Raw genomic sequence first — 15,290 nt, forward strand, 5'->3', positions numbered from 1 at the left:
ATTTTCATGGCCAAGCCATGACATACTATTGTGATTTAATCTTGCGTTTGCAACATATCCCTAGAATTGCAAAAAACAAGGAAAGTTGATATGGAATTCAATTTTACATTCATAGATTTTAGAGCTCATAGGCATATGAGCCAGTTTGCCTTTATAAATAAAAGAATATGAACTTATCAAACTGTCTTTCAAACTATTAAAGGAAATGAGTGAAAAGTTGTATTATGCATTAAGATGTCATAGAAACTGTAACAGAAGAAAGTAGAAATATGATGTATGCATATACATTGCAGCATATGGACACTAAAAGGACAAATTTCCATTTTAAAACCTGTCAGTAAGATCAAATTTTTAAAATATGGAAAATGAGTATCAAAAGAGAAAATACTACCTATTACAGGAACTACATCTACTAGCCTGAGGATAAAACAATTCCAAGACAACCAACATTTCCCAGAGTCAAATTCTGAATTCAATTCTGGCTTTAACATTTATGTTGTAGATAATAAAAAGTATTTTCACAATGATGCATTTAATTACGCCAAACATAACTGTACTGGGCGGGCCACAGTGGCTGGGTGGCAGAGTTCTTGCCTGTCATGCTGGAGACCTGGGTTCGATTCCCATTGCCTGCCCATGCAAATAAATAAATAAATAAAATAACTGTACTGAGACTAACTAAAAATGAACCAGAGGACAATAAGCTTTAACTAAATGTAAACGATTATGAAAATTCTTATCATAGTTACTGACTGAATGCTTATTGCATAATTGCTCAAGTAAATGAGAAAATATACTTATTGAAAATAAGATCAGTTGTGTGGAAAATAACAAGACAAAAATGTAACAAGAAAACAAAAAGCACAAAGTCTCATCCCCTGGTTTATCTTTTTTTCTATCAAAAAGCTCAAAATGGCCAGAAAATTGGTCATAATCTAACACGTCCATCCAAAATTGCTCATACTCTGGTTCAAATAAATGAACAATATTATTTTATATCTCAGTGGGAAAAAAGAGTAAGCTGTCCTAGATTGCACAAAAGAACATATTCAGATCTGGAGGTGTGGAAAAGTTAAGCTTTATCCAAGCTTTATCCAAGGTGGAGATAGAACGTACAGTGCGTGGGAACGAGTATTTCCAATAAGAGCCCATACCTTGCTTTTCTCCTGAAGTTCAACTTGTGATGTCTTGAAATCAGGACCTTGAGAGTTTGGACTTAATTTATTTTTCCTATCCAGGAGCTCTTCCATTTCTTTCACCTGGACCTTTAGCCTTCTATTTTCTCTCTCCAATCCTTGTTTCTCTGTTTCAAGTATTTCCCTCTTGTCCCACTCCAATGTATTTTCAGCTTGCAATCTCTCTAGCTAAACACAGAAACACAAAAAACGTCACATGTAGCATCTGCAATTGCCAAAAGGCAAGGCACCACAGCAGACAAACTTTCACTGAGAAAGGTTTATATGTAAGTCCATTCATACATTTTAAAAAGAAAACCGTTTGGGTCAAAGTCAAAAGACAAGGCCATACCTTAGGTTACTAGACCTTTCATCTTGGAACAGGTAACTGTCCCCATAATCATACCAAACATGTTTGCCAATACATGTGTTAAATTTAAAAAATGTTGACTTTTTTTACAACAGTCTCCAATTACCTGATGCATAGTTGATGAAATGATTAATATTTATCAGCAGAAAAGACAGAAAATTATTTCTTAGGCAGTTTTAATTGGATTTATTGTGATTTATTCAATCACAAATTCATTTATTTAGGGAGAAATATGTATTATAATTATATATTAATTTCAATATTTATTCATTTCAAGTAGCAGGTACTATACTAGGCATGTGGGATAAAGACAAGTGAGTAGCGTAAAACACTATAAATTCTGTGATTATGAAACCACAATATAGAGTGAAACTCACATGAATGAGTGACTACTTTGAATTTTAGGAAGTAGAGGTTGGAAACCTCTTATCCATGGACCAAACTAGGCCTGCCTCCTGTTTTTGTATGTCTGGCAAGCTGAGAATGGTTACCATAAGGATGGAAAAAATTGGAAAGGAATAATATTTTATGACACACAAACATTACAGGAAATTCAAATTGCAGTGTTCACATATAATGTTTTATTGGAACACAGCTATATTCATAGTTTTACATTTGTCAATGACATTTTTCATGCTACAATGGCAGAGTTGAACTACTGCAAAAGAGAGCATATGACTACTAAGGGCTAAAATATTTACTGCTTGGGCCCCTCCCGGCATATAAAATTTGTCAACTCTCTGTCCTAGACCCCTGGTTCTCAGCCTATGCTTCATGTTAAATTCACATGGACAGATTTTCATAATTACCAATGACCAGAACCCAACTCTAGAAATTACTCTTTAATTGGTTGGGTAATTTTAACGTCTTACTTAATTTCTGTTATTTTACTTCTATATAGAGATTTAAAACAGATAATATCAAATGTATTTACTTATTGCAATTTAATTCTATTTAAATGTTTGCTAATTATTTTTGATGATATTGAATCATGTTTGCCTTTTATGATTATACATTTTTTCATCTTCTTCTGGATACTGTAAGTAGAAATGGTTGACAGCTTTTTAGTCAGAATTCTAATGCTGAGTCTTTATTCCAATCTTGACTTTACCATTTATCCTCTGGATAAGCTTAGGCAATTCCATCTTCCTCATGTGAACAATTTATTCTCTAATTTGACAGGTGTATGAGAAGTAAAATTAATTGAAATGACTGAGTAGTACTTTGCGTAAGCAATGCACAAAATGCTCTATTCAGAGGAGCAACGGTGAGACACTATCATTGCAGAAGAAGAATTACTTATGTATGCCTCCCCTATTTTGAAGCATATATACATGGTCTAATGTTGAAGTAATTTTTGGATTAATCTGATTAGTAAAGTAACTCTTCGTTGTAGAAAATCTATTAGATTCTAGTCCAGCCTTGGTGCTCCTTGCTTACTGTTTGAACCCAGAAAAACATTTTCTCGGTTGCAAAATAAGAATAAAAATACCAGCTAAAACACATTCTTGAAGTCATTGTAAGGACTGAAAGCGATTATTTACTCAAAATGCTTTGCAAACTATGTGAGATGATTAAAACACAAGATACCTAAAAAATTTGTCAAGGATAAAATTTAGAACTATTTAGTTTTAAAAATTTTTAAATAAATTATTTACTTTTGTAAATTATACACCTTTGTAAATTTATAAAAACATAAGACAAATTTGAAAAATTTGGCAAGGATAAAAATTGGAAATGTTTTACTCTTCTAAATTTATGAAATATTTATAAAATAATTTATATGGTTTTGTAATAGAGTATTATACTATTGTAAAGTATCTTGTCATGACATTTTAAGCTCTATGGCATTTTAAACTATACTACTATAAAGTATTTTTCTATGACATTTTAAATTTTAAAATCAACATTGTGAATATTAAGAAAAATATTGTATTTCAATAAATTCCTTGGCAACAAAATCAATCCAAAAATCGAAAACTGCTTTTTCATATACATGTAATTGTACTATCATTGAAGAAAATGTTCTGTTCTCAATCTAAGCAATGCTCTGGCTTCTAAATCATAGGAAACCAAAATTGCCTTCTTGGCACTGGACCTCATTTAGCAATTAAATACAATAAACTCAGAGATCAAATTTTAGATGATGAGGTTTGACATCAGGGTCCCTGTTTGAAGATATGTGATGAAACAGTATTTCACAAGCCAAATTAGAACATGACATTACTTTAATTGTTAAGAATAATGCTTTAACTTTTTGACTATCACTGTATCACTTATCAGAATGAAAACAACAAAGATGCAACAAAAAGTCAGCAACTTAGCAATGAAAATGATAAGATAATATCATTTTAGGAGAGCAAATACATTTTTAATCAAGGACAGACATAATGATATTATGTCAAGACTTTATAAAACTGTAGGCATTCAACTTGGCAGGTGAACTCACTGCCCTCCCCACTATATGGGACAGTATTCCCAGGGGTGTAAATCTCTCTGGAAACGTGGGACAGGACTCCCGGGATGAGCTGGCACCTGGCATCATGGGATTTAGAAAGACTTCTTGACCAAAAGGGGGAAGAGAGAAATGAGACAAAACAAAATCTTAGTGGCTAAGAGATTTCAAACAAAGTTAAAAGGTTATCCTGGAGGTTACTCTTACACAATATATAGATATCCCTTTTTAGTTTATGGTATATTGGAGTGGCTGGAGGGAAGTACCTGAAACTGTTGAACTGTGTTCTAGTAGCCTTTATTTTTGAAGAAGACTGTATATCTATATAGCTGTTACAACATAACTGTATGATTATGAAAACCTTGTGTCTCATGCTCCTTTTATCCAGGATATGGGCAGATGAGTAAAAAATAGTAATAATAAAGATTAAAATAAATAAATAATAGGGGGAGAAAAAGGGTAAAAAATGGGTAGACTGAAATACTGTGGGTCAGTGAGAGGGAGGGGTAAGGGGTATGGGATATATGAGTTCTTTTCAGTTTTCATGTATTTTACTGGAGTGATGCAAATGTTCTCAAAATGATCATCATGAAGAATACACAACTATGTGATGATATTGTAAGTCACTGTGTAATGCAGTTGGACTGCATGTGTATGGATATTTTTCATTAAAAATATTTTTTAAATTAAATATAATTTTAAAAAACAGTAGGCATTAAAAAATTGAAGTCAAATAAATTGATTTTAAACCTAATACCAGATAAGAAAATAAAACTGGCTAACAATACCAGAACTAAAGATTTAAATCAGTTCAAGATGGTCTGAATTAATAAACTCTAAATCTTAAAAAGTAACTTTAAAAAGGAATGATTTTAACAGTAGTAACAACAAATTTTAAATAATAATGTTTGATATTTTATCATCTGCATTTTTAGTAAAGCGTAGCACTTATTTGATAAAATTATGTTTATTACAAGCATTAAAAAAAAGATCCTGTCAACTACCTTAAAATTCCTTCACCTAAATGCAAGTTAAACCAATGGGACAAAAATCAGACACTATGAAAAAATAATTAGATCTATTTTAATATTCAGACTTCAGAGCAAAGCAAAATTCTAATAATGTTATCAAATTGAAATAGAATTCCATCGACTTGGTTCCCTTGACCAAGAGAAAATCTAAAAATGTTAATTATAAACAACTCTGAACTAATACAATTTCAATAAAGAGAGTTCCAATATCAAATGAATTTCAAATAATATAGGAATTAAAGAAAGCTATTTTCTGAAAATTTTAGCATGAGTGTATATTCTTATCAGAGTAAGAATAAAAATGTTTGTCGATAAAATTATTTTGAAATTTATACATATTAAATATTGAGAAAAATACATGAATATCTATCCCCGTATTTTTTAACAAATATATACTGAATATATTAGGAATTAGAGAGGCAATGAACATACTGTTATTGTCACAGTACAAATAAATGTATAAGTATAAACTGGCTAACACTTTATGAAGATGAACAAACTTCAGGTGCTATGAAGTTTGTTCATTGAACAGGTAACAGGTTTGTATATTGAACAGGTAACAGGAAAGGACACTCCAAGGAAATGATATTTACGCTGAAACCTGAAGTTTACGAAGGCAGAGAGGCAGTCAGGGAGAGAGGGTTCCAAGTAAATGAGCAGGGAAAAGCCTGGGCCATCGCCAGAGCTGAGAGCGTCCAGTCATCAAGTATGAGGCTTTGGGGAGAATAGGGTAGGAAATGAAATTAGACAAGCATGCACTGATTCTCAAAATTAAGTGTGAATATCAGAATCACCTGAGTTCCTTGTGAGAAATGTAATATTGTGATTGTTCCTAAGGGTAGAATATTGGGTCGCTTTCTAAACCTATGCATCTACTAATTTGACCCTCACCAATTGTCATCGCCTGATACTACTGGAAGGATATCAAAAATTCTAACCAATCCATGAACCAGAATGTAAACTTTGGGAAATAAATCTGGTTTTGCTCACTAGTCTGGCATCTGACACTGGCTATGCAAGTGATCGATAAATGCCTGCTGAATGAAGGGGAAAGCACATAAAGGACATCTTTAGGAAAGAAGGTCTCTGCATTTCAATTCCCACAATTAGTCCCCAAGCAAAAAGAAGATATCCTAAGGGTGCCAGTTATTTAACTCCTCATTATCTAACACTAATAGGATTTCTCAATATATTTACTTTCAACTCATATGGCTCTCGTCTTAGCCGTGTTAACTTTTGCGGTACATGAATGAAGTGAAATAAGGAAAGGACATTCAGGAAAATGACCCAGCGTTGGGTTCCAATTCTCCCTTTTTTCCTGAGATCCTCTGTTTCTGACTTACAAAAAGAGGAAAATATTTCATACAACCTAGTGTTGAGAGGGAGAAATTATATTACTCAGGGGAAATATTTATTATGCTTCCAAATTCAACACAAATATTTCTTAAGTCTTAAATTGTTTTTCTATAGGCCAAAACATATCAACAGCCAGTTCAAACATTCACAGATTAAAATAATGTATTAATTTTTTAATTGTTTTACAAGGTGACAACTGTTTTTTAAATGGCTTTGAGCAACTGAAGCAACCCCACCCCCTGCCCCAGAGGGCACCACATGTGACAATCTGCAGGCCAGTGAACAGACACCTAAAGGTACGTGAACATTCCAATAGATTTGCAAGTATTCAAAACTCCTGTAAGACAAGCCCACCACAAACCCTCATTACAGTTACTGTGAGATTGGAGGTAAGAAGAGAAAGGCACAAAGTTTTGCTGCTTCCTGGCAGTGTGAGAATATCTGTTTTACTGAGGACCTAAGAGACTCCTAATACAGAGCTTTATAGGTTTCAATAATCCTGTAGGTTTGGTCTCGTTGCACATGATGATGCTGGGGTTCCAGGAGTAATTCTCAAGGTGAGCAAGGTGTCAGAGCTGTGGCCCATGTAAAGTTCTTTCACTTCCATGCCTGCGCTCCTTCCTCCCCTACCCCCAGCACATAGTTGGCTGCAAATATATGCAGTTCCTCTTGCAATACTCACCACCACTTTCTGTATCCACTGCATTAGCCCTAGAACCAAGGTCTTCTCTCTGTTTTTATTTTGTTTCGATATGTTTTGGGTTTTTTCTCCTTGTTCCTTCTCTCTCCACTAGCAAAGTAATTCAAAGGAGAGGCAGTTTCTGGAGAACCACATTCAAAAATCTGGCAGTTCACTCTAAAATGCATTGTGCGTGGTATTGACATCACGCTCTGGATTGTTTAATAATCTTTCTCTGACCATGACTTAAAAGTCACAAATGGGAATTGGAAAATCCTTCTAAATGAAAGTCTACTCCCAACCTGTTCACAGTTAAATGTGGCTCAGTGGTAGCTCATTCCCTCCTTGACCAAAATTCAACAGAGCAATGAATGATTTTACTAATGTGTATTGTCACTACATATATTTTAGTTACTGCAGTTTCATTTTAAATCATGCAAGAATTTCTAAAAGTAAAGGTTCCCAGAACTAATTGGAAAAAAATGTGTCAAAGTTAAATAAAAGGGAGACCTTTTTTTTAACTCAAAATCTCAGATGAACATGAATCAAAGGCAGTGTAATGAGATTAAACGTGAAAACCTAATATGCTTAAATAAATATGCATATATTCAAATGACAAGAGAAAAGTGCATTATAAAGACTTTGACTATACTTTTGTAGAGAATAATTACAGGCTTCACAAATCAAAACTTTTAAGTGGGTGTTCTGCACCCTAAATATTATAATTGCCAGGCAGTCTCAGTCTTGGTGATAAAATTTCCAATCCAGTGTTTTCTCCCTTTCAATGTAGAAGTTAATAATCTTTATACATGTCTTTGGAACTATTAGGGTAAAAAATGCAAACAAAACAAGCTGCTATTATATTCAAAAGATGGAAAATTATTCCCTATGTCCTAGAAACACCAGAGAAAATTCTCAACCAAAAGCCAAAACAGTGAAAAGACATTTCTCTACAACCCTCCTATCAAACATTGATTTGCTACATGATTTTCTTATAAACTTAGGAAGGTGTGAAACTTTATAGCAACAATATTTATAAAATATGAGAAGTGAAACCCAACAGAGTTTGTAAAATATGAATCTTGCTCTAATGATAATAGGAACCAGGTTTATATAAGTGTGTTTCACAGGACTTAATTTTGCTCTGTACTAACTGTAGTCTCAAGCATCCTAGGTTGCTAGGAAGAAATATGCTGATGCACAATGCTTAACTAGAGCACATTAGGAAAAGAAACATAAGATTGCTGCAATTAAGTGAGCCACCAGGATTAGACCATCTTTATTTGCAAAATCTCTCCCAAAAATAATTTTTAAAGTAGACAATCTCCCTTGGCACCACGGCTGTCAAGTCCTCTTTGATATGAAATTTCACAACTTCCAAAAAACATGAAACCTGCTGAAGTTGCCTACGGCAAAGTTTCCTGCTCAATTGAGACTATCTTGTGTTAACTCATATACTTGTTTCTCAATGATAAGCAACCATCTTATTAGGCATTATACTGCCTGGTTTTATGTACTGTGATGGCCCGGATAAAATAGAAAGTTCACTTTAATTATTAATATTGAGCTATAAAGACTTAAAAAATGTTTATACATTATTTACAGCAAGGAAATTGTGGTGAGGGATATGGTAGTGTGAATTGGAGCCAGAGAATGATGCTAAAGGAAAGAATGAAATAGAGGTGAAAGAATTAGTGAGCATTCTCTCAAGCATCCCTTTACATTAAGAATGACTTAGCATAACAATTTTACTTTTATAATATGTTGCTTTGGTAATATATTTTGGGGGGAGTTTGTCAAAAAGAGATATATAGATGAATCTTTCCATACAAAACACGCTGAGGAACTATTTTTTCTCATTGCTCAAACTAAAATTGCACATCCTTTCTTTAAATTAAAATTACATCAAAATTAATATTATAATTAGGAAATTAATTATTTACATTCATCTTTAATTTAAAGCCAACATCTCTACTCACCACTAACTTACCATGACAAATCTGTTGACAGATCAACTGGCCTCTGGTGTGGTTCTGACTCTGTGCTCTTATTCTGTTGTTTCTTTGATCTACTTGACTATTACCTCACTAATACTATCCTGATCATTATTATTATATTGTAAGCTGTATGGCGGGTTCACATTTCATTCTTTTTCCATGTGAGTATCCTATTATTGCAACATCATTTGCTGAATTTTGATTATTTAGTTTTGTTGGTTTCTTTGTTTGTTTGGGAAGTGCACGGACCAGGAATCATCCCCAGGTCTCCTGCGTGGCACGCGAGGATTCTACCACTGAACTACTCTTGCACTCCCAACTGATTATTTTTAATGTCTAAAGATTTTGTTGAAGTGTAATATGCAAATGATTTTATTTACAGCATTATTTCTAAATATTATTGAATTACATTCTATAGATTACTTAGATTATAGGATTATTGGGATATGAGGTGCTTAGTAAGAGAGAAATAAGATACAAAGTAAAAAGTTAAGAAAATTTAACAATCACATTGGAAAACAGTTTGGACATTTTCTACACAATGATCTAGCAATTCCACTCCTACAGAAATAAGTTCTACTCCCACAATTAATAGAAACATGTGTCCACAAAAATAGTTACATAAGGATATATTCACAGCCTTATTCATGATAGACAAAATCTGGAGAGAAAAAAACAAGACCAAATGTCCATAAATTCTAGAAGATTGGATAAACAGATTTCAACGCATTTATACCATGGAATACTATTCAACTGCTACTAAATAAAAAGTAACAAATTATTGATACATAATAATACCATGTATGAATCAATAAACAATATGATGAACATAAGACTAATAGGAGTATTTGAGGTATGCCTCCATCCATATGAAGTTCAAGAACTGACCAATTTAGTCTATGGAAGCTCTCTGGTAGGGAGCAACTTGAGAATTTTTAAAAGAAATGTTCCATAACTTGACAGGAGTGTGGGTTAGACAGAGGCTTGCACATTTCAAGACACATCGGCCATTATAATTCATATCTGTGCATTAAATTGTGAATAAATTATAATTCAAAAAGTTAGGCTATAAATACTTAATGCAAAATTTTAATGGGAAATCAGAATTGACAGCGAATGCATAGTTTTCTATCTCTATCCAAAGTAAAGATATGGAAGCAATTACACTGCAAGGGAAATGAGCATGCCTGCCACCCATATTTACAACAAGGTAACTCAGGGCTCTTTGAGGAAATGTTTGATTCCAGTCCTAGAGCAAGGGAAATGCAGGTGAGTGCAGGACATACTTCTGCCTTCAACCAATTAAGCACCCAAATATCAAAATGAGATGTGATAAGGACACTAGTTCTGGCTTGAACAGGCACCTAGTGGCTAAATTGGGGATAATTTGAATATCCAAAAGAAAGACACTATTTGTTTATAATGCATCAAATAAAAATAAATTCACGAGTCTGTGATACAACTTGTAGAGGAAAAAATCAACACAAAAGGAGGAATTTTTGTAAAGTATTTTGTGCAGAATACCAACAAATAAATATAAAGGGGTAGTAAATTAGAAAAGTCACTATTTTGTGACTACCAATTGTGATCATTATAATCAGTTCAGATAAAGATCATTAATGGATGCTAAAATCATTAGATAAAAGGTTTTTGGAGAGCAGGATTTTTCCAGGGTGCCAATGAGTTATTTTAAAGACCACTTATTAATTTCAAAATGAATATTCTATTGGAGAAAGCTGGAGGTCACCACCTTAACTAAGTGATCACATTTAGCATCATTAAGAGTGGAACAACATGGTATTATGGTTTCTTGATGTGAAGCATAAAGAAATCTATATATTTTTCTTGCTAAAAGTGCTTAGCCCACATCTAATCTAGCCTATAAACCAGTGGTTTTTAATCTGGGTGATTTTGCCTTTCTAGGGACATCTGGCAAAGTTTGGAGACATTTTTGGTTGTCACAGCCATGGACGTGCTGCTGACATTAGGTGGGTGGAGACCAGGGACACTTCTTATCATCCCCGCCATGCACAAGGCGACCCAACAACAAAATAATAACAGTGCTGAGGCTGAGAAATCCTGCTGTAGACCTACCTCCCTGTTTATAGGAAATACAGAACATAGAAGATGAAAGGATTCCATTAAGAATGATAAATATCCATAATGTGTTATATTCTGCCACAGAAGTGATCTAAAGTTTTTAAAAAGTCAATGCATGGGGAAATAATGGTAGAGGTAGTGCTAGACTAATGGCTCAGTAATGAACCAGACATTCACCTGATGGAGTACAAAAGCTATAGATTGCATGCTGTTGTTTAAAACAGCTGCCAAAGACATTCTTGGAAAACAAAGGAAATTTGAATAATAATTTCAATATTGATGTTGAAATTAATAACATTAATTTATGCAGTGTGATAATTGCTGTTATGAGGGAAAATGCGCTTATTCTAAAGAGATGCATGCTAAAGCATTTAGAATAGAAGAGGCATGATAATGCAAATGGTGTTCAAGTAGTACACATACAACAGGAATTAATCTTTAAAAATAGCATTGTGTTTAAGAAGGAGCAAAGAGAATGAGATATTTGGCAACACCACTTACAAAAATTTAAAATGTACGTGAAATGCACTTTTTTCAAGAATATATGTGACATATTGGAATTGCGACCTGCTGTTGCTTTATAGACACGATTTTAGTTTCCTAGATGCTCTGAATGAGAATTTGTTTGCTTAGAGTTTTGAGGCTAGGGAGAAAAACAATGAGGGCAACATCAAGGCAATGCTTTTTTCCCAAAGACAAATGTTCTGGAGCTGACTGCTGGCAATCTTTGGCTCCTCTGACACATGGCAAGGCAAATGATGGAGTCTCCTGGTTTCTCCTTTCTTTTCCTGGTTCCATTTCAGGTTCTGTCTTCCTGTAGCTTTCTTTGTCTGAATTTCATTCTCTTATCAAGGAGAGTAATAATGGTTAAGACTCATCCTGATCAAGGTGGGTCACAATTTAATTGAAGTAGCCACATCCAAAGGTTGTGCTTAGAATGGTTTCACACCCATGGTAACAGATAAGTTTAAGAATGTGTTTTACTGAAGTATATACAGCTTCAAATCATCACAGACAGTATGAATTTCACTTGTGGGGGGTTAGGATGACATGGAATTGATGGGAAACCTTGGTTTAAGCAGTAATTATAGCACTTATATATAAAGGCAATGGTAATTAAATGAATTTTGAATTTGGCTGACTTTTACAAAGTGATTTGGAAGCCATAAAAAATCTGATAGATAGGGTCAGTTCAGCCAACTTTCAAATCAGGGAATGGTATTTAAATCAAAAAAGTTATACTTGGCAGTGTTTAAAAAAATGTTTATCTCCAGAATCCGGAGGCATACTGAGGGTTTCCTGGCCCAGGAAATAATCCTAAATGCAAAGAAGACCAAAGAGTTTCCAAGGCAGAAGAAGCAATCAGCAAGAAGATGAACAGAAAGGCACATCCACTGAACACAGGCATTCTCCGTCCTCCACAAGCTCTGTGCTTTAATACTGGATCCTAGAGCAGTCATAAGTCAAGGTTGGAAGCTATGCATGCGTCCAAAGATAAGGCTTCTTCTCACTGGTGCTCCTCAAGCTATTGCCTCTGCCAATCATCTGACTTGTGAGCACAAAGAACAGTCTGCCACAAGGTGACAAGTCGACCATGTCAAACCCTTTCTGCAGGGGACAGCATTTAGTTTTTACTAGAATGGAAATGTACTCAGGATATTTTGTCTCCTCTCCTTGGTTTTGACCAGCACCATACCATGAAGGATCACACAGTAAGTGGTTTTCCGATATGGATTCCTACAAAACATCACCTAAAATGAAGGCATATTTAACAGCAAAGGAGGTCAACAATGAGTGTATTACCAAGGAATTTACTGGCCCTCCAAACGCGGTATCACACGGCAGCAGCTAGAAAAGCAGCTAGTCTGATGAAACTGTTAAAGAACAGCAAAGATTTCCAACCTGAGTAGGACACCCTGCAGGGATGGGACACCATCTTCCAAGTGACATTACATACATTAAACTAGTGGCCACCATAGAGGCTTTGTCTCAAAACTCTGAATGCTTATGTCCAGGAATCAAAGCATGAAACTAGAATTGGCTTTTCTCAACATTATTCCCCACTTGGACAATTTTATTTTTACTCTGGCAGAGAGAGAGATTAACTTCTACGTAAAACATGCCTTTCTACTGCACACTATAAATATATAATGATTTTTAAGTGGTTCATGGTTTTATTCACTTGGTAAGGTTGAAAGTCTAAGATACTTGTCAAAAATATTGTTTTGAATTTTGACAAGCAATTTGAAAGTTATGCTTGAGAGCAGCTTTATATCTGTAGTTTAAGGTTTCCCCTCTAGAAGAGGAAAGATATTTCTCAAGGGTAAGTCAGTTAAAAGGATCAATTACTCAAATATGTCAGTGAGCCAAAGTCCAAAGTGAACATTTATCCAAATTCAAAAATAAATATCAATGCATATAGATCGATTACATAAGAATCTTCAGCTCACCTGACCTTTTTACTGAAAAATTCTTAGACATTTATGGCAGAGGAGAGGATTTCCCAAAAGACTAGATAAAGGTCAGAGCATAGACTTGAGTAGTATTTGAAATCCAGTCTCCCATAAATTTTGATGAACAGAATTCAAAATCATTTGCAAGAAAGTGGCTTTCATCTAGAACCAGGCAAATTTCCTTTGAGTTCACTAATATACTTGTCTTCACATCATTGCTTTACCTTCCCACTTCCACGAAGTAAAAAAGATGTGACATGAAAGGACCTTCTCCTCCTCTCTGGTCCACACGGGAACAGTCATAGTGTCAACTAAAGTCAGGGTTGAGAATGACGAGGGTTTCCACTGAACTTGTATTAATGGATACGGCATTTTAGAGGAAAAAAAAATCTTAGTGGAGGCCAGGATGCTTGACTGTGAGAAGACAGAGAAATATAGGACAAACAGAAATTTTTAAGGACTCCAAGAGCTTAAGAAAACAGTGGTCTAGATTTTGGGATCAGTGTAGAAAGTCACTGGCTTAAAACCTGAATGCAAGGAAAGCAAATAGCTTCTGTGAACAGACTGTCTAAGGAATATAGAACCATTTTTCTGGGATCCATGTGAAATGAGCAACTAGAAAAATTACAGTTTTATCTATAAGAACTGCTGAAAATACATGGTGAAGAATTCCTTTGACAAGTTAATAGAGTTACTATTTCTATTAAATAGTAAGTAATAGTATATAAATGACATAAATGGCTTCTCTTTGAGATATTTATTAGCTACTTGAAGTCCTTTTAAGAACAAGAAGTTCTATAAGCTTAGGTAAAAAAAAAAAAAATGAGTGCATTCATTTTATTTGAAACCTAAGCATTGAACATGTGAAATGATTCAATCAGCTTTAAAATGAATTGAGAATAATAATTTAAGCCTATAAAAGAATTCAGTCTTCCATTCAAGGATGTTCAACTACAGATGTTTTTACTTTTTAAAAAGTAGTTAATTTTGACCCTAGATTCAGGATCACTTTTATTGTTTTTTTTTCATTTTCGTGCTAATATTTCATTTTCCATAGCTACTCTAAAGAAATATATCTTATACTTTCATCTTATATGAAAAAATATTCCTAGTTACATGCATTCCTACTATGAGTTATCTGCTTCCTATCTTTTCTGCTCCCTAACTATTTAGCTATAGCATTATTTATTTATTGTGTATTCAATATTAGCTGCATCTTCTTTCCTAGAATTGGTAGTAATGAAGAAAGCAGTTCCCTATCTATATTAATTACCAATGCTAATATTTCCTTCATAGCATGAACTAAAATGGTTTTTCCAAAAATAGATAGTTGACTCTTTGCTGAAGGTTTAATGTTTGTATCATTGCACTTCTTTTTAAGTGAAGACTCAAGACAATGGCTGAACATAAAATAATGTGCTGTGATTTGTGCTCGCATTATTTCTTATATAATGATAATTGATGAAGTTTATTGAAAATATCAAATGGTACAATCACTATTATAAGTGATTTGGCATCATTATTTCATGTACTCCTCCCTAGAACTTAAGAGTTACTACTGTAACTGTAACTGTAACTGAGACAGCAAAAATATCAATTTAATTCTTGGTTGATTCGATAACTTGATTAAAGTCAGAACCCTCACCAGAATCTCTGGAAAATACACAAATACAT

General features: G+C 33.9%; 1 protein-coding gene across 5 annotated transcripts in view; it reads right to left on the minus strand.

Moving 5' to 3' along the window:
• Positions 1-15,290, minus strand: part of CCDC102B (coiled-coil domain containing 102B) — a 316,475-nt gene that overhangs the window by 188,584 nt on the left and 112,601 nt on the right. For 4 of the 5 annotated variants that reach the window (XM_077135262.1, XM_077135261.1, XM_077135260.1 and 1 more), the window contains exon 6: positions 1,155-1,364. The exons of the other annotated variant lie outside the window; for it this stretch is intronic. In XM_077135262.1, coding sequence (XP_076991377.1) covers positions 1,155-1,364 — 210 coding nt within the window. The remainder of the gene's footprint in view (positions 1-1,154; positions 1,365-15,290) is intronic. 5 annotated transcript variants of the gene reach the window in all.

The sequence above is a fragment of the Tamandua tetradactyla genome, chromosome 18, assembly GCF_023851605.1.
Source record: "Tamandua tetradactyla isolate mTamTet1 chromosome 18, mTamTet1.pri, whole genome shotgun sequence".
Taxonomy (NCBI): domain Eukaryota; kingdom Metazoa; phylum Chordata; class Mammalia; order Pilosa; family Myrmecophagidae; genus Tamandua; species Tamandua tetradactyla.